The following is a 20,350-nucleotide window of genomic DNA, read 5'->3' on the forward strand; positions in this document are numbered from 1 at the left end:
TGCATTTACAAATGACTTTATTTTTTAACAAGTACAGTACAAAAACATTCAGATTGTTGAAAGCCTTTGAATGAGTGACGTGATGATGACAGACTCGCAGGTACGAGTGAAAACGACATTATTAAATGTATTAAAAATGCATTATAGTATATTTATATTTTACTATAAACATACTCAAGTACATTTTTTAATACATTTAATAGTACGTCTTTTTCACATGGATGTACTGGTAGACAGCATTACACCTTTAGAAAGTATAATGCATTAAAACGCATGACAAACAACCAGTTACCTATGTAACCAGGAATCTGACAATATTATAATGTGTTTTAACTTTGGTTACAATTCTTTATGAAAAGACCATTCATTATAACGTACATTTTGAATGCCTTTATAATGCATTACACATTACAGCTTTAAGTAAAGTGTTTCCTGATTGGATTCTGAACAATGAACGGCAACAATAATAGTGCAGTACATATTCCTCCGCGAAGTGTGTGTGTGTTCAGCTCATCCCACATAACCTCTCGCTGACGTCCCACAGCTTCTGGGCGACTCCGTCATCTCTGGCCTCAGGCTTGACCTGTACCAGCTGACAGTCAGAGAAGTATCGTCCGCTCAGGTGCTCGATGTCCTCCTGTAGAGCACAGAACAGTGTCGTCTGAGCTCCTGACACCGGGTCTGTCGCTCCAAACCGGCTCACGATGGCTTTCAGGATACGCGTCTTCCACTCGTTGATGTCACGGCCGAGCTCGGAATTGACCGACCCTGAACCGGATCAAACGAGGAGAAAACACACTGTTAGAAGGAGGGAAACTGGAGCTGGACACACCAGGTGAACACACTACAGAATAAAGGTTCTTTATTGGCATCGATGGTTCCATAAAGAATCTTTAACATCCATGAAATCTTTGCATTGCACAAAATCTTCTTTAAAAAGGTTTATTAAGTATATTTTATATATATTTATTACATGGCTTGGTTGAACTCTAATGTAGAATGCGGTGTGTTATTTCTTGATAACCGCTGCGAAGTATAACACACCGTTGCCATGAAAAACAGAGCGTTGCTATGGACGCGGAACGGACTATTTTTTTTAGCGGAAGCAATATAATCGTTTTTAAATCAATAAACTCCTTTTTAAATCAATATTTTGTGTCAAATTATTTATTTATTTTGTAGGTAGCCATGTAATAAGCGGTATAATGTAGAGCGAGGCGGTTGTTATAGCGAATACAACCCCTTCAGGAGTCAAGACCCCAATGCAAACGTTCAGCCTGTCGGGGTTGTTATTCGCTATAACAACCGCCTAGCTCTACATTATCCCTTACATATTTATATATATTTATATATATTATGTTATATTATATTATATTATATATTACATATATATATATGTGTGTGTGTGTATATATATATATATATATATATATATATATATATATATATATATATGTGAGTGTGTGTGTATATATATTTTTAATTTTTTAAATATTTTTTATATACATATATTTTTTATATATATATATATTTAAAAAATATATATATATATATATATATACACACACATATAAATAATATATATATATATATATGTGTGTGTATATATATATATGTGTATATATATATATATATATATATATATATATGTATTTAGTTTATTAAAATGTTTATTTAAATTTAGTAAGATTATGCCTGAAAAGGTTTTGGATTTTGTTTATCATATGTTAATTTATCAAATCTTGTATAATATATTGACTTGCTGTTTTTGTTTGTATGGTTTTTATTGTATTTATATGATATTTCTATTTTTGTAATTACATTTTTGCCATGAAAATAGCCTTGAATGCTGACATGGCACTAAATAAAACAATGCTGACATGGCACTAAATAAAACAATCTGAATCTGTTTATTAAAAAAAAAGAAAAAAAAATCTTATATGATGGTTCTTTTTAGAACTGTAAAAAAAAAAATTTTTAATAACTTCACTAAAAGGTTCTTTGGGGACCAAAATTTTATGAGATTTGCTGAAACAAAAAAGCTTTTGGTACTTTATTTTTAAGAATGCAAGGAAAAATGGTAACTAATAGAAATCACCATAATTATTTGATTATATTAATAACTGCTAAAATGTTTTTGTTTTACGAGTTTTCTGAAATATTTAAATTAAATAGGCATAATTGTACACATTTACACAGCAGAAATCTGACCGATTGATAACAACTGAACAGTTTGATTTTGTTGACATATTAGAGTTAAAGGTTTACTGAGGGAATTTTGGATTTCTCTCTTCATCTCTTCATAAATCAGAAAATACTGTCAACAAGCAGAAAAAAATTAATTTTACAATGTTTTTTAGGATTGTTTAACTGTTATAAAAAATCTGAGAAATTATATATTAACAAACCATTCAATAAAAACCTTCAGAATATAGATAGGAATAAAACTGTAAATTACAGTGATTTTGTATATGTACATTTCTGAAATACAGAACTTAGACAGTTTCCTCTGATAAGCCGGTTTCACACTATGGCTTAGATATAGTAGATAGTCAGACTTCAGATAGACATCTAAATCAGACCGTTGCACAAAGCACTTAAGACTCTGACTATCTTAAGGAGGACTACACTGCAATGCATTCTGGGTAAAATAAGACACTTTTCAAAACAAAAACATGGCGGATCGAGTAAGTGCATTCAACCGCTCAGTGCAGTTTACCCCAGCGGAAGATATATGTGTTTGGTGGAGGAGTATAACAGTTACAAGGACATTTTACTTGGGAAATTTAGCGGAGAATGTAGTAACAAGAAGAAATGTTTAAATGATGAGCCATTTTCCCTTTTCTTTTGGCTGTTTGTAATGTAACTGATTGTTACTGCTGGTTGCCAAGGTAACATAGAGTCTTAGACCTGAGTTAGCCTGGGGGGAAGGTGTCTTTGGTCTAAATTAAGTCAGTCTTTATTTTTGTGAAACAGTCTAACTTCTATTAGACTAGTCTATGAGCACATATTAGACTTGTCTAACACTATAGACCGCTCTAAAATAGCTTTGTGAAACCGGCCCCAGATCACTGTAAATTGTAATATGGACTCATGCACTTTCTGTAAAACTACTTTGAAACGCGCTATACAAATAAACGTGAACTGAATGAATGATTGATCACTAACCGGGATGAAGGCTGTAGGTCGTGACGTTGGTTCCCTCCAGTCTCTTGGCCAGCTGGTGTGTGAAGAGCACGTTACAGAGCTTGCTGGCAGTGTAAGCCCTGAATATATCCGCGTCGGATGATCCCAGAGTGAGCCTCTTGTGTGTGTTGATGCAGTCGAAGTCAACAGTGCCCAGATCGTGCCCACAGGACGACACGTTGACCACCCGGCTCGGCGCACACTCCTGGAGACGCTCCAGCAGGAGATTGGTCAGCAGGAACGGGCCGATGTGATTCACACCCAGGATCATCCCGAGGCCATCTTCAGTGCGTCCTGGAGAGGCCAGAGCTGGACAACACACACACACACACACACACACACACACACACACACACACACACACACACACACACACACACACACACACACACACACACACACACAAGGTGTCATTCATGATGTCGGTGGGCAAAAGTTTGGAACAAAAGACTCTCTTCTGCTCATTTATGTGATCAAAAATACAGTAAAAACAGTGAAATATTGTTAAAATTTAAAATAGCAGTGAATATTTAATAAAATGTAATTTATTCCTGTGATCAAAGCTGAATTTTCAGCATCATTACTCCAGTCTTCAGTGTCACATGATCCTTCACAAATCACTCTAATATGATGATTTGATGCTCAACAAACATTTATGATTATTATCAGTGTTGAAAAGACCATTAATAAAAGGGTATTAATCAAATTGAAAGTAAACTATAATAAAAAATTAAGGGTAACACTTTATTTTACAGTGTCCTTGTTACACGTTACATGTAGTTAGTAATAACTATACATTATGCATAATTATTACATGGCTTGGTTGAATTCTAATGTAGAATGCGGTGTGTTATTTCTTGTTATACCATAGTCTGGGTGAATACTCGATTCTGATTGGCTGCAGGGTGTCCATTATAAAGTGATAGAGGACACCTAGTAAAGGAGTTCTGGTGAAACTGACTGTTTACCGTTCGAAATTAATAAATAAATGCGCTGGCTACATCAGCTGTGAGTAACCATAGCAACAGGCAGTAAACTGAAGGCTTCTACGAGCTGAGCGGACTATAAATATCTCCGGTCAGGCGTAACCAGGGAAACCAAGTTATTGTTTGTAAAACTTTAGATTTCGATTGTAAAACTAATTAAAATATAAACTAATGTTTTAAAAATGTGTTATTTGGCAAGTGACCATGGTATAAGCGGGTTAATGCCCTTCGAGGTGTCCATTGTCAGGTATTAATGACTTCGGCGGAGGCAACCCTGAACCCACCTGACAATGGACACCTCTTCGGGTATTAACCCCAGAGAATGTCTAATAGGAAGAGAATTGGCACTCTCTGCTTACTTTCGGTTTCTGGACTGGCTGCAGTAACACGTCTCTGTCCATGCGGGGGCGCTCGCAGGCGAGTGCAGAATGAATGGAGGTCTATGGCGAAAAACCCTCAAAATCCACTTTTCTCAGGATATAATTTTTTGTCTAGTAATTTGAATATTGTATTCGAAAGGAGATGCAAAGAAATTACACATTGCTGGGTGTTAGATTTTTTAGAGTCACTTATTTGGTTTAAAAAGTCTTTTAAAATGTCAATGACGTCAGAATGCTGACGTCATTAGCAGAATGCTAGCGTGTTATGGGCAACAACAACTCAAACTGTAAGAAATCGAAAAGAAATAAGTACTCGTTCATTCAACTTTCGACCTATAACCCATGTTGAACTTGCAAAACCTACAATAAAATCTGAGATTTCTCAACTGCAATCGGGTGAAAGAGACACATTTAGCCGTCTAGCCCCATAGACTCCCATTCAGTCTGCACTCGCCCACGATCACCTCCAGTGGAATTCTAATGGAACTGCAACCAAGATTGATACAATGGGGCTAATAGGAAGTGCCAAGGCTCTCCGTAGACGGGCTCTGTTAACCCTTACGTATTACATGGCTTGGTTGAATCAGAGAAAGTCTAATGAGGGGAGAAGTGCCACTCAATAAACTTCCGGTTGCAGTTCCACTCTTGTTCCATATGAGGGCGCTCACATGACGAGTGCAGAATGAATGGAGGTCTATGGGGCTATACCGCTCAAAATCCACTTTTCTCAGGATATAATTTTTTGTCTAGTAATTTGAATGTTGTTTTCGAAAGGGGATGCAAAGAAATTACACACTGCTTGGTGTTAGATTTTTTAGAGTCACTTATTTGCTTTAAAAAGTCTTTCAAAATGTCAATGATGTCAGAATGCTGACGTCATTAGCAGAATGCTAGCGTGTTATGGGCAACAACAACTCAACCTGTAAGAAATCGAAAAGAAATGAGTACTCGTTCATTCAATTTTCGATCTATAACCCATGTTGAACTTGCAAAACCTACAATAAAATCTGAGATTTCTCAACGGCAATCGGGTGAGGGAGACAAAATTAGCCGTCTAGCCCCATTGACTCCCATTCATTTTGCACTCATGGCGAGCGCCCCCAGTGGAACTCTGATTGGAACTACAACCAATAGGACTTAATAGGGCGTTGGAGTGAACAGGCTTTCCGTAGACGGGCTTTGGTTGAATTCTAATGTATAATGCGGTGTGTTATATCTTGATAACCGTTGCTAAGTATAACACACCGTTGCCATGAAAAACAGAGCGTTGCTATGGACGCAGGATTCTAACCGTAGAGACGGAACGCACTATTTTCTTTCGCGGAAGCAATACAATCGTTTTTAAATCAATAAACTCCTTATTAAATCAATATTTTGTGTCAAATTATTGATTTATTTGGTAGGTAGCCATGTAATAAGCGGGATAATGTAGAGCGAGGCGGTTATTATAGCGAATACAACCCCTTCAGGATGAGTCAAGCTCCACTGCGCGTCGGGGTCGTGATCAGCCTGTCGCGGTTGTGTTCGCTATAGCTCTACATTATCCCTTACATGCAACTAAACCGAATCCTAATCCTACTCTAACCCTATAGTAAGTACATGTAGTTAATTAATATTTATCAGTATTTAAATAGCCTATATAGTTAGCCTACACTGTAACAATGACAGCTTAAAATAAAGTGTAACCAAATTAAGCAGCATATTAGAATTATTTCGAAGGATCATGTGACAGTGAAGTTTTAGACTTGGGTTTAAGACTGAAGTATGTTTGTGTTTGTGTCCCGATAGTTTCACCGGCGTTATTGATCAGCAGGTCCAGTCTGCGCTCGGCCTTCAGGAAGTTCTCCGCAAAAAGAGAGATCGATTTCTGACTCGCAAGATCCAGTTGCATGAAGATCACATTCTCATTTCCAGTTTCCTATGAGGAAAGTATTATAATGTTCTATCATTTACAATGATTGTGCAATAGATATAAGTAAAGCAGTGTGAACATGTAGCATTCATAAAAATGACCTTCCCTGTGACAACATGCCCCACTATAGGGTCAATACGAACACATATAGACCTTCCCTGTGACAACATGCCCCATTATAGGGTCAATACGAACACATATAGACCTTCCCTGTGACAACATGCCCCACTATAGGGTCAATACGAACACATGTAAACCTTCCCTGTGACAACATGCCCCACTATAGGGTCAATACGAACACATATAGACCTTCCCTGTGACAACATGCCCCACTATAGGGTCAATACGAACACATATAGACCTTCCCTGTGACAACATGCCCCACTATAGGGTCAATACGAACACATATAGACCTTCCCTGTGACAACATGCCCCACTATAGGGTCAATACGAACACATATAGACCTTCCCTGTGACAACATGCCCCACTATAGGGTCAATACGAACACATATAGACCTTCCCTGTGACAACATGCCCCACTATAGGGTCAATACGAACATATATAGACCTTCCCTGTGACAACATGCCCCACTATAGGGTCAATACGAACACATATAGACCTTCCCTGTGACAACATGCCCCACTATAGGGTCAATACGAACACATATAGACCTTCCCTGTGACAACATGCCCCACTATAGGGTCAATACGAACACATGTAAACCTTCCCTGTGACAACATGCCCCACTATAGGGTCAATACGAACACATATAGACCTTCCCTGTGACAACATGCCCCACTATAGGGTCAATACGAACACATATAGACCTTCCCTGTGACAACATGCCCCACTATAGGGTCAATACGAACACATATAGACCTTCCCTGTGACAACATGCCCCACTATAGGGTCAATACGAACACATGTAAACCTTCCCTGTGACAACATGCCCCACTATAGGGTCAATACGGACACATATAGACCTTCCCTGTGACAACATGCCCCACTATAGGGTCAATACGAACACATATAGACCTTCCCTGTGACAACATGCCCCACTATAGGGTCAATACGGACACATATAGACCTTCCCTGTGACAACATGCCCCACTATAGGGTCAATACGAACACATGTAAACCTTCCCTGTGACAACATGCCCCACTATAGGGTCAATGCGAACACCTTCCCTGTGACAACATGCCCCGGTCTTCCTCACACTCACCATCCTGATCTCTCGAGCTGCTTCTTCTCCTCTCTGTGTGCTTCGACAGGCCAGAATCACTCGTCCTCCTCTCGCTGCCATCGCAGACGCAGTCGCTTTCCCAATCCCAGTGTTCCCACCTGTCAGACACATGCAGGGATTATTAAAATTATGGCACATGGAATATGTGTTCTGTATGATTCAGCGTAGACCGGCACAGAATCACGGCTTCATGTGAAGTACTTGCACTTGCTGAACCTCATTTAGACCTTTTGACCTCAATTGTCCACAGAAATATTTGAAGCTCAACTATATATTCATTATTCAAATGCCCATGGTTTCATATAATTTTCCCAGCTCATTAAATCACACTTTTTTTTCTCCACAAAATTTTGAGACTCATTTCTCCATTGTATTTTCTAGTATTATATATCATGCAATGCTTATATTCATTTCAGTGTCATTTTAGTAATGTTGCAACACTAGTGTAGTTTTTATTAATATTTTGAATTAGCTTTTTTAGTATTTTCAGTTATTTTATTTTAATTTGAGTAATTCATTACATGTTTTATGTGCTTTTGTGATTTTTCTTAGCTTGTGTATATACACTCACCTAAAGGAATATTAGGAACACCTGTTCAATTTCTCATTAATGCAATTATCTAATCAACCAATCACATGGCAGTTGCTTCAATGCATTTAGGGGTGTGGTCCTGGTCAAGACAATCTCCTGAACTCCAAACTGAATGTCAGAATGGGAAAGAAAGGTGATTTAAGCAATTTTGAGCGTGGCATGGTTGTTGGTGCCAGACGGGCCGGTCTGAGTATTTCACAATCTGCTCAGTTACTGGGATTTTCACGCACAACCATTTCTAGGGTTTACAAAGAATGGGGTGAAAAGGGAAAAACATCCAGTGTGCGGCAGTCCTGTGGGCGAAAATGCCTTGTTGATGCTAAAAGTCAGAGGAGAATGGGCCGACTGATTCAAGCTGATAGAAGAGCAACTTTGACTGAAATAACCACTCGTTACAACCGAGGTATGCAGCAAAGCATTTGTGAAGCCACAACACGCACAACCTTGAGGCGGATGGGCTACAACAGCAGAAGACCCCACCGGGTACCACTCATCTCCACTACAAATAGGAAAAAGAGGCTACAATTTGCACGAGCTCACCAAAGTTGGACAGTTGAAGACTGGAAAAATGTTGCCTGGTCTGATGAGTCTCGATTTCGGTTGAGACATTCAGATGGTAGAGTCAGAATTTGGCGTAAACAGAATGAGAACATGGATCCATCATGCCTTGTTACCACTGTGCAGGCTGGTGGTGGTGGTGTAATGGTGTGGGAGATGTTTTCTTGGCACACTTTAGGCCCCTTAGTGCCAATTGGGCATCGTTTAAATGCCACGGCCTACCTGAGCATTGTTTCTGACCATGTCCATCCCTTTATGACCACCATGTACCCATCCTCTGATGGCTACTTCCAGCAGGATAATGCACCATGTCACAAAGCTTGAATCATTTCAAATTGGTTTCTTGAACATGACAATGAGTTCACTGTACTAAAATGGCCCCCACAGTCACCAGATCTCAACCCAATAGAGCATCTTTGGGATGTGGTGGAACGGGAGCTTCGTGCCCTGGATGTGCATCCCACAAATCTCCATCAACTGTAAGATGCTATCCTATCAATATGGGCCAACATTTCTAAAGAATGCTTTCAGCACCTTGTTGAATCAATGCCACGTAGAATTAAGGCAGTTCTGAAGGCGAAAGGGGGTCAAACACAGTATTAGTATGGTGTTCCTAATAATCCTTTAGGTGAGTGTATATATATATATATATATATATATATATATATATATATATTACTATTTAGGTTTATTTATTTTTTATTTTTTTTATTAATAAATTTTTTTAGTCCAGTTTTAGTTTTTATATATTTCCAGTTAGTCATTTTAGTAATTTAGTTTAAGATTTTCATCTAATATTTATAATTTATCACAGCTTTAATTCTGTTAATGATTGTTTTTGTTCACAATAATTAAGTTTAGCAGAAAAGACTCTCAGTTCTGTGATTTTACAGGGAATAACAATCATGATATCTCTTCAATATCACAGTTAATGGAGATCTCTGCTGAACTCTCCTGCAGACTCAGACTCCATCGGGTCTCCTATTTCAGTGGAGATTTGCTAAAGTCTGCAATCATAAGTCAGAGATCTCCATATGATCTCAAACACTCCTTCTCATCAAGCTCTCCCGATGCCCTCCTGACCCGAGCTTGCTCTCCACACGGAGCTTTATCCTGATATCCACAGTGTCTGTCTTCATCTCGCCCGAGGGATAAACATCTACGCAGTTGAAGAACCTCTGAGGAATCATGACTAAACGTTTGCACAGAAGTGTGTTTCACCTACCGGTCACAATGACGGTCTTCCCGTATAGTTTGGCAGTGCCTGTGAAGGTCTTCCTCTGGACAAAGATCCTATGACAAATAAAATACAAAGCTAATAAAGAAACCACAACACCCAGAAAGAGGATCATTTTTGCAGGCGTGAGACTCTGAATCTGAATGAACTTGATCTGGAGTCACACCCTTTTTAAACACTGCCTGATGCTCTGGAATGTGTGTGTGTGTGTGTGTGTGTGTGTGTGTGTGTGTGTGTGTGTGTGTGTGTGTGTGTGTGTGTGTGTGTGTGTGTGTGTGTGTGTGTGTGTGTGTGTGTGTGTGTGTGTGTGTGTGTGTGTGTGTTATGTAATGACATCCGGGTGATACACAGCATTTACTCAGGTCCCTTACACACAATAAAGCTGAAGAATCAGTGCAAAGTCACTGTGTTTCAGGTCAAACGGCACAACCTCACCTTTCCTCCAGTCCGTATCTCACAGCACAATGCATGCGATTCAAGAACTCGCTGGACTGGATTCCGTGAAGATTATAACTTTATAAATGACTGAAATGTAGTGAAATATCTTACATTTACTCTGTGTTTTGTTAGTGCTGTTTGCTAAGACAAGCGTATGCAAAGCAAATACCATCAAGTTGTTTTTCTAAATGAATGCAACACTGTTGTTTTTATATTCTTTAAAGTGTTTGATAAACCCTCATATTTTCTGATGTATTTGTCACTGAACTCGATCAGCTGTCAATGTGTGCAAGTTTAGATTTGTTTGAAATAAAGCTCTCCAACATTACCTATTTTCCTTTCTAATAATGACGTTGCACGTTTCGGTGTCAGAGAGTTCCTCCAGGGTTCCTCCAGTTATGAACATTCATAATGTTGAACAATTATCTCCATAAATCAGAGAGACACTTATGACTTTACTTTGTTGTTTGGCCACTCCAGTCATTCAGTCATAAAATGTATACACCCCTTCCAACACTGCATCCTGTATGATATATTTATGTGTGTGTGTGTATGTGTGTGTGTGTGTGTGTGTGTGTGTGTGTGTGTGTGTGTGTGTGTGTGTGTGTGTGTGTGTGTGTGTGTGTGTGTGTGTGTGTGTGTGTATATATACAGTACAGGTCAAAAGTTTGGACACATTACTATTTTTAATGTTTTTGAAAGAAGTTTCTTCTGCTCATCAAGCCTGCATTTATTTGATCAAAAATACAGAAAAAAAATGTAATATTGTGATATATTATTACAATTTAAAATAATTGCTTTTCAATTTATTATACTTTAAAATATCATTTATCTCTGTGATGCAAAGCTGAATTTTCAGGATCATTCCTCCAGTCTATCACATGATCCTTTAGAAATCATTCTAATATGATGATTCATTATCAAAGTTGGACACAGTTCTGCTGCTTAATATTTTTTCATAACCTGTGATACTTTTTTAGGATACTTTGATGAATAAAAAGTAAAAAAAAGAAAAAAAGAAGCAAATGTTTTAAAAATAGAAATCTTCTGTAACAACAATATACACGACTGGTCAGTCATTTTTTTTCTTTCTTTTTTTGAAATAAATCACTACTTTTATTCAGCTAGGATGTGTTAAACTGATAAAAAGTGATAGTAAAGAAGATTTATATTATTAGAAAATATTTTTTTATTTTGAATAAATGCAGTTCTTTTTAACCTTTTATTCATCAAATATATTAGCCAGCAGAACTGTGTCCAACACTCATAATAAATCAGAATATTAGAATGATTTCTGAAGGATCATGTGATAGACTGGAGTAATCCTGATCCTGAAAATTCAGCTTTGCATCACAGAAATAAATTATTTTTTAAAGTATATTCAAATAGAAAACTATTATTTTAAGTTGTAATAATATTTCACAATATTACTGTTTTTTTCTGTATTTTTGATCAAATAAATGCAGCCTTGATGAGCATTAGAGACTTCTTTCAAAAATATAAAAAAAATCGTAATGTTTCCAAACTTTTGACCTGTTCTGTATGTAGGCTATATATATATGTAAATGTATACCCAGCAAACATGGTTCCCTTTTGGTTATTTTATTAATACCACATTTTTCCACCTAAGGGAACCTTCCAAGGACGTTCCCTACAGGTTATTTTTAGGGTTTATTTCTATAACAAGCCGATATTATTATGCTAAAATGTGTCATTTTGCAGATACAGTTTAAACCTGGATTAGATCGCGTTAAAATGCATTATAATTTTCAGATAAATCCAATTTTACAGCTAAAAATATTAAGCCAAGGTTAAGCGTAGGATGAAAAGCATAGCCTACAAATCTTTGCGCGCCCCTGATCTGATTCTGCACGCGCTTCTCCAGCACGCGCTTACCTCAGTCTTCAATAGAAAGTCGCGCGCATTTCGTTTTGCTGACTAACATTAGTGTATCGACCTCTTTATTGAATAATTGCTTATAACTAAGAATTATACGAGAGTAAATAGTGTGAATTCAGAGAGATTTGTCACGTATAATTGAAGAGAATTTGAAGTTAACCGAGAAGTTTTTGTTTACTGACCATAACGTTAATTGTTAACCATTTTTAACCATGTTAAAATACATTTTAACATATGTAACAACATATTTTTATAGAAAAAAAAACCGTATTGTGTCTTCAATCACATTTATGGCTGGACATCACTTCTGACAACTACTGTATAAATACGTACACTAAAAAGATTATTTAGTGTGTTTATGTAATGTCTCACTCCTAATGTGTGGTGTTACTGCGCATGCGTAGAATCTCGTTTGTTGTAGATGGCATGTGGGAGGAGCGACAGTCTCACGGAACATTGGTCATAAAACGCAACGTATGCGCCATTTATTTAATATTTATGAGTTAGCTTTCGTTATTGGGTGATTTAAAAAAACAAAAACAAAAAAAACATTGCTTAATTAATATTTAACCGTAAACTGCGCGCTTCCTCTCTGCAAAAGAAACCACAAACACCTCATTATAAAAGCGACCTCAATTCAGTTTCTATTTCAGAAGGAAATTAAAGTAGCTGACAACACATCTGTAAGTTCTTTAATTTATTCCCATTAATTGCATCTTTACCTTTGCTTTTTTACTGATCTTTTTTTTTTTTAAAGTTCTGAATGTTTTGGAGTGTTTTTAATAACGAATGGATTCAGATAACAAGACGTGGTGTGTAAACGCCACTAAAGAGGATCAGTGAAGAGTCTGTGTGATGTTTTTGGCATTTCTGAGACAGTCTAAGACTAAAACGTATCGTATTATAGAAGAAGAAGAGTAACAATAAACTTATTTCATAATGTGTCTTGGGTAATAAAGAGAAACTGCGTGACATACTTTCTGTTACTGCAATTTGTGACCCCAATTCAAGTGACAATGACTCACCCAGCCTTCATTCATCAAGCTGTGACATGTTTGTATATCTTATGATAATGATATTTGTGATCATTATGACTTCACGATCATCTAAATCTAGAAAGAAGCAAACATGTTATCTCTTAGCATTTTAAGGGAGCTTGACACACCTGTAAGTTTTTTTTTTTTAGGAAATGTCTTTGAAACCAGTTGGTTTTGTTTTTTGACACAACAAAAACTCAAGTTTGACATAAACAGAATCTATAATTATATATATTGTTGTGTTACCTAAAAATGTCCTTGCGGTTTTAATGACAAAATCATGGCGGAAGGAAATAAAGCAGGATGTGAAGTACAGTGACACAACATTTACAGATAAACACTTACTGTAACTCACACATGCTGCATTTCCTGGAATTCTTAATCAATAATAGCTATTATTATTAATTTTTTTTGCTGGAAATGTGTTGCATTATTAATCAGTAGACCTGTTTCTTTTATGTTCTTTTTTAGTGACCATGTCGGACGGAAAGCCCAGGGGTGAAGACACTGTGGACGCCAGAAAAGGGAACGCACAAGAGTATGTGTTTGATTTTGATGGAAATTGATTCATTACAAACATATAATTACAAGAAACTGTAGATGGATATGTAAGTCAGAATTAGAACGACTCATTGTTGATCGAGGAATCACTGAGAAGATCATCCAAAATGTTAAAGTCCCCCTGTTATCAATCATTTCATCCCTTAAAACTCATCTTTGATCACTAAAAATTACATATTTAAATGTTTTATGCCTTCATGCCTTAAAATATCTTGAATGTAATTTGACACCCTTGCCTCATTTAGTATGCTGTTCTATAGATATGCAAATGAGCCCCGCCTCCACTCACTCACTCAGCTCAGAGATCCACTGGTTGACGATCACACGTTGATCTGATTGGTTACAAGGTAGTTTGTGACGTCAGAAACACCAGCGATTTCAAAGCGTGTTTTTGAGACTGTCTTTGGTTCACTGCAGTTTTAAGGAGGAAATACTCAGCAATGCTGTCGACTTATGAACTTACACATGGTTTAAGCGTATTAAAAACACCACATAGACACATAAACAACAGTAAAAGCTGGAATTTCACCACAGGGGGACTTTTTATTGTATGATCAATCATTTGAATAGTGCGTGACCACAAAAGGCCAGCAAAACAGGAACAAATGAGTATGTGGAAAAAATGAAAGGGGAAATGAAGGGTTAAAATGAAACTGTATGAAATGAAAACTGTAAATGGATCTCTCTGCCTGGATCCAGTTGTTTCTGTGAATCGCAGTGATCCATTTGCTTCTCGGTTCTGAATCTTTCAGCAGTCTGTCAAAATACACCTCAGATTCTTCTCAAAACTAGTTGTACAGTCGATCTCAAAGCTCTTTCCCGTTTTAGATGTACTTTGTGTGTTTTTCAAGGCATTCACGCTCCACTGACTGTGAATTGTGTGAAGCTGCCTCCTTGTCATTTCTGACCTATTACAAAAAACAAAACCATGTCTAAAAGCTGTTATGTGACAAGGTGTGCAGCAAACAAGCTAAAACACCCATAAATACATTTTTATAAGCTGTCGACCCCAAAAAACAAGCATTTAAGGACACAAAAGTGGATTGAGACAGTGTCGTATTACTCGGAGAACTAACGTACGCCACTGAGGAGAACGTAATCGGCGACAGGATAGCTTAGCTTACAGAAATATAATATATAAAACTGACATTTGGATATTTGACTTACTAGTGACAAAATGTTTACTGCACACATAGTCTTAGTGCAAATTGAGTGTCAGAATCCCACAATTTACCCATTCGTTCCAGCCTGTGTCCACTTTTTTTGTCCTTAAACGCTCGTTTTTTGGGGTCGACAGCTTATAAACATGTATTTCTGGGTTTTTTAGCTTGTTTGCTGCACACTTTGTCACACAGCAGCTTTTAGACATGGTTTTGTTTTTTGTAATAAGTCATAAATGACAAGGAGGCAGCTTCACACACAATGCACAGTCAATGGAGACGGTTAGATTGTGTCCCCCGCCGATGTGGGTGTGGTTTCAGATTATGATGCGTGTCGCTCTGTCTCTATTGGTGGATCTCGTGTGAGTGACAGGTTGCCCCGCCTTCCAGAAGTGTTTCACTCTGATGTATACGTCACAAAAGGGAAGAAAAGACGAGCACAATTTCCGTTTCGTGCCGCTTGTGAAGTTAATGAACGTATGTGCTGCCTAACCCCTTCCTGAAGTGACTGTCTATAATTTCCACTTTAATTAGGAATGACTCATAAAAGTATTTGCTCTCGCAGGACTTCGTTTCTCACGGATGCCGGAGTCGATCAAACGGACGCCAAACCACGTTCTGATGCTTTCCAGTACAACATGAACTACGGCAGTCTGGGACAATGTGTGATCATCAACAACAAGAACTTCCACAGGCAAACAGGTAAGAGCTGGGAAGCACACAGACAGGGTTAAGGGTTTAGTTCAGGCATGTTCATCCTGATTTTATCCTCTTTTAAACAGCAATGGGAGTTCGTAACGGGACAGACGAGGATGCAAAGAATGCGATGGCGACCTTCTCAAAGCTAGGCTTCAAAGTCACCACTAGGAATGATCAAACTGTCTCAGACATGAAGGCTTTGTTAACTAAAGGTATGTTTTGCAACATTGATTGATTAGAATAATTGAATGGCTCATAAACTCACGAAGTCTTCCATCCTCAGTGTCTCGGGAGGATCACAGTAAGTCGGCCATGTTTGTGTGTGTGTTGTTGAGTCATGGAAACGATGGGATGATTTTTGGCACGGATGGAGATATAGCACTGAACACACTGTTTGAGCTCTTCAGAGGAGATCGCTGCCCTTCACTGGTGGGAAAACCCAAGCTTTTCTTCATTCAGGTGAGCGTCACGAGTCATGTCACCTTCATTTACAGGTGAAACTCGTTCATTTATTTCAGTAATTCAACTTAAAAGGTGAAACTAATATTATATAGACTCATTTCATGCAAAGTGAGATATTTCAAGCCTTTTGTTTGTTATAATTTGAGTCTTTATTAAGTCGAGAAACAACGCAGGATGTTTGAGAGCACTTCATGCTTCCTTTAGCAGACAAGCTTTATGGAGATGCTGACTTCATTTTCCAGCAGGATTTGCCAAAAGAACCAAAACCTTGTTCAATGACCATGGGATGACTGTGCTTGATAGCAAACTAGCCTGACCTTAACCTATGGAGCATTGCCAAGAGAAAGATGAGAGACATGAGACTGAGCAATGCAGAACTGGTCTTCATAACACCTCAGTCGTGCCACAGGCTGATAGCATGCATGCCACACCGCATTCAGACGCGGACTTACCTATGTTTCACCCGTTTCAATTGAAACAGGCCCCGCCCTCCGAGGGGGACCCCAACACACCAGCAAAATCCCATTCATTTTCTCCGTAGGATATTGATTTTCAGTCATAATGCTAATGGTCCTGTCCGATTCATTGACCTATGCTAAGCTATGCTAAAAGTGGTACCGCCAGACCCGGAGTTCGGCTGAATGGATTAGAAAACGGTAAGACTCAACTCTTTAACTCTGGGGGAGCTGTAAAATGAGCCTATTTCCAAAAAAAGTGGAGTATCCCTTTAAGTCCGCCGCTGGCCGCATTGAGGCAGAAATTCATGCAAAAGCGGCCCAAACCAAGACCTGAGTACACATGCATGATTATACCTTTCAGAGGGCCGACATTTCTGCATTTAAAGTTCTTTTTTAAAATTGATTTGATGTAATATTCAAAAAAAAATATTTTGAATTTGGGGTTTTCATAAGCTGTAAGCCATAATCATCAAATAAAGGCTTGAAATATCTCACTTTGCATGTAATGAGTCTATATAATATATTAGTTTCACCTTTTACGTTGAATTACTGAATTAAATGAACTTTTGCACGATATTCAAATTTTTCGAGTTTCACCTGTATATATTATATACAATATTAATTGTTTTAAAGCAGCTTTACAGTGATAATAATAATAGGAGATTACAGTAACAGAGATTGATTAGGCTTTACAGCAGATCTAGAATAAAGTTATTGTCCAGATTCACTTCCGTTGTACAGATCATTAGTTATTAACGACAGCAGTGCCTGAGGCTGTCGACTTATGAATTTACACATGGTTTAGCATATTGAAAATACCACATTAAAAGCTGTATTTTTACTTAAGAGTGTTGCTTTAGTTGCTCTTTCACAGATGTGTTGACCCTGTGTGTGTCTCCAGGCTTGTCGAGGCACAGATCTGGACCCTGGCGTTGAAACAGACGGTGGAGGTGACACGGAAACTACGAGAATTCCAGTGGAGGCTGATTTTCTGTATGCGTACTCCGCGGCTCCAGGTCTCTAATGTCTCACTCAGTGCCGTTTCCTCACAAAACCACATGCACTCGCCCTCAAACGTGTGCTTTCTGTCTCTCCTCAGGGTATTACTCCTGGAGGAACGTCGCTCAGGGTTCCTGGTTCATCTCCTCGCTCTGTGAGATGCTGTCAAAATACGGCAAGCAACTGGAGATCATGCAGATCATGACACGTGTCAACCACAAGGTGGCGCTCGACTTCGAATCCTCCTGCAATATGCCAGGGTTCGGTGGCAAGAAACAGATACCTTGCATTGTGTCTATGCTGACCAAAGAACTCTACTTCCCTAAATAATTCATCTTTATTTTACTGATTAAGTTGCAATGGGATAAAAATAACACTTTAAAGCATTTTTATTGTATGTAGTCAAACCAACATTTACTCAGACGCCTTCAACATTTCTCACTTTATCACAGTTTATTAGCTAGGCTATAGTTTAGAAAATGGTGATAAAATATGACAAGAAGTTGATATTTGACTGGTTTTGTCCGTCCTTCTGTTAGACTGTCTCACACATGAATTATGTTGAATATCTGTCAGCTGTTAAATTTAACTACACAATTAGATAATACCAGTTTAGCTCAACCAATCACCAAGCAATGCTTCATTGTGTTCAGTCTGTGTGTAAAAAGAGCATTTTGTTTTTTAATTTTTAAACCAAATTTTTATAAATATGTCCCAGTTTACTTTATTTTGCTCTCCTCACTTACATTAATGAACTATAGTTTCCTGCACACACTAGTAAGAAAATATCAACAATTATAACTGGCGTCTGAATAATATTTGGTTTGACAGTAGCGGTGTGGATTTTAATGTACTATTATCTGATCAGGAGTATTTGAAATTACTATCTAGTCTTTGTGGTTATGGTGTGGGAGATGTTTACAGTGCTGGGTTTGATGGACAGCTGTTTTTAAATCTTTATATGCACATGTAGGCGGTCTGTCATTATTCAAGCCTCATCTGAATGTTTGCGTTGTTTAAAGTTCACAGTTTTCAGGTTTCATGCAAAATAAAGATTATTTTACAGGAAGAAGATGTGAATATAAACATTAGCATAATTTTAATGATGATAAAATAAACATTTTACTTTGGTATTTCATTTGTGTGCGTTGTGTGATTAGCTTTGAGTAGAGCAAATACTGAAGACAAGTGAAGAGAAATTTCAAAAACAAGATAAAGAGCTAGTGTGTGTGTGTGTGTGTGTGTGTGTGTGTGTGTATGTGTGTGCGCGCGCGCGCGCGCGTGTGTGTGTGTGTGTGTGTGTGTGTTGAGCATCAAATCATATTAGAGTGATTTGTGAAGGATCATGTGACACTGAAGACTGGAGTAATGATGCTGAAAATGCAGCTTTGATCACAGGAATAAATTACACTTTACTAGATATTCACACAGAAAACAGATGATTTACATTATAATAATATTTCACAATTTTACTGTTTTTATCGTATTTTTGATCAAATAAATGCAGATTTGTTGTTCGTAAGAGACTTCTTTTGAAAACATTAAAAATCGTACCGATCCCAATAATAATAATATTTCACAATATTACTGATTTGATCAAATGGAGCATTGGTGAGCAAAGGAGACTTCTTTTTTCTTTTTTTTAAATCTATTTAATCTGTGAATTCTGATCTAAAAGCAGGAGTTTAAATTAATACCTAATACAGCCACACACACTCACACACACACAAACTGACCATAAGTGTTTCTTTCAAAAACAACTTTTGAAAGGTAGTGTATAAAGTCTTCATATGAAGAAACATCCTTATTCAGTTAATGTTAAATTATATTTAAATATATATATATTCATAGCCATTATTTTTGCAAACATTCTCACTCCACAGCATGCAGATTTGCAGGTAGTTTATTAAACAGATTGACATAATTCCTGTGAAACTGCTCGAGAGCAAAAGAGACCGCAGTGTTTCTTCAGCACTAGGTGGCGCTGTGTTCTAGTTCTGCTGAAAAACAAGGTGTGTTCCTGAGAAATGCAACAGAAAGCAGAACTGTTCCCCGAAACCTTGCCGTACCTTATTTCTGTTTCAGTCCTGTTTCTCAACTCTCCGTCAAGCTGTTTCCTTTTTGGGTTGTTTTTTACTCAAAAATACATACCGGGGAAAACCTGGATGATTTCAGAAAGAAAGTGGGTTTTAGAAATGCTTTTTGCAATTATAGTCCTCTAGTAAAGACTATGTGAGTCCAATGCATTATTTAAATGGGGTTTGAGTTGCTCGAGTTTGTGTGTTGCATCATATACTGGGAGTTGCAGGGCTTGGCGGCAGAGATAAGATATGAGACTGTGTGTGTGTGTGTGTGTGTGTGTGGACACACTGAGGATAGTATTGCACAGCTATACCTTATGCAGCTATACTTGCATTTCCTCTCTCATCTCTAGAGCTCATGATTGTTTGGAAATGTCATTCCAGCTACAGTGATGGACTGAACTATGTGCACTTACACACACACACACACACACACAAACTACAAAAGACGAATGCAAT

The 20,350-nt window shown here is 37.8% G+C and overlaps 2 protein-coding genes across 2 annotated transcripts; one reads left to right on the forward strand and one right to left on the reverse strand.

The window, feature by feature from the left end:
• Positions 1 to 10,280, reverse strand: dhrs13l1 (dehydrogenase/reductase (SDR family) member 13 like 1). Its single transcript, XM_082177962.1, has 5 exons — positions 10,086 to 10,280; positions 7,690 to 7,808; positions 6,347 to 6,470; positions 3,169 to 3,495; positions 1 to 768 (listed from the first exon to the last, which is right to left on the reverse strand). The coding sequence occupies exons 1-5, from the start codon at positions 10,210 to 10,212 to the stop codon at positions 506 to 508; spliced, it is 960 nt and encodes a 319-aa protein (XP_082034088.1). The 5' UTR covers positions 10,213 to 10,280; the 3' UTR covers positions 1 to 505.
• Positions 10,281 to 12,881: 2,601 nt separating this feature from the next.
• casp3b (caspase 3, apoptosis-related cysteine peptidase b) lies at positions 12,882 to 18,948 on the forward strand. The gene is made up of 7 exons (XM_082178018.1): positions 12,882 to 13,117; positions 13,943 to 14,009; positions 15,758 to 15,894; positions 15,975 to 16,103; positions 16,175 to 16,350; positions 17,713 to 17,827; positions 17,911 to 18,948. The coding sequence occupies exons 2-7, from the start codon at positions 13,948 to 13,950 to the stop codon at positions 18,138 to 18,140; spliced, it is 849 nt and encodes a 282-aa protein (XP_082034144.1). The 5' UTR covers positions 12,882 to 13,117; positions 13,943 to 13,947; the 3' UTR covers positions 18,141 to 18,948.
• Positions 18,949 to 20,350: the final 1,402 nt, after the last annotated feature.

Source organism: Leuciscus leuciscus, assembly GCF_965113295.1.
Source record: "Leuciscus leuciscus genome assembly, chromosome: 8".
NCBI classification, from domain to species: Eukaryota; Metazoa; Chordata; class Actinopteri; order Cypriniformes; family Leuciscidae; genus Leuciscus; species Leuciscus leuciscus.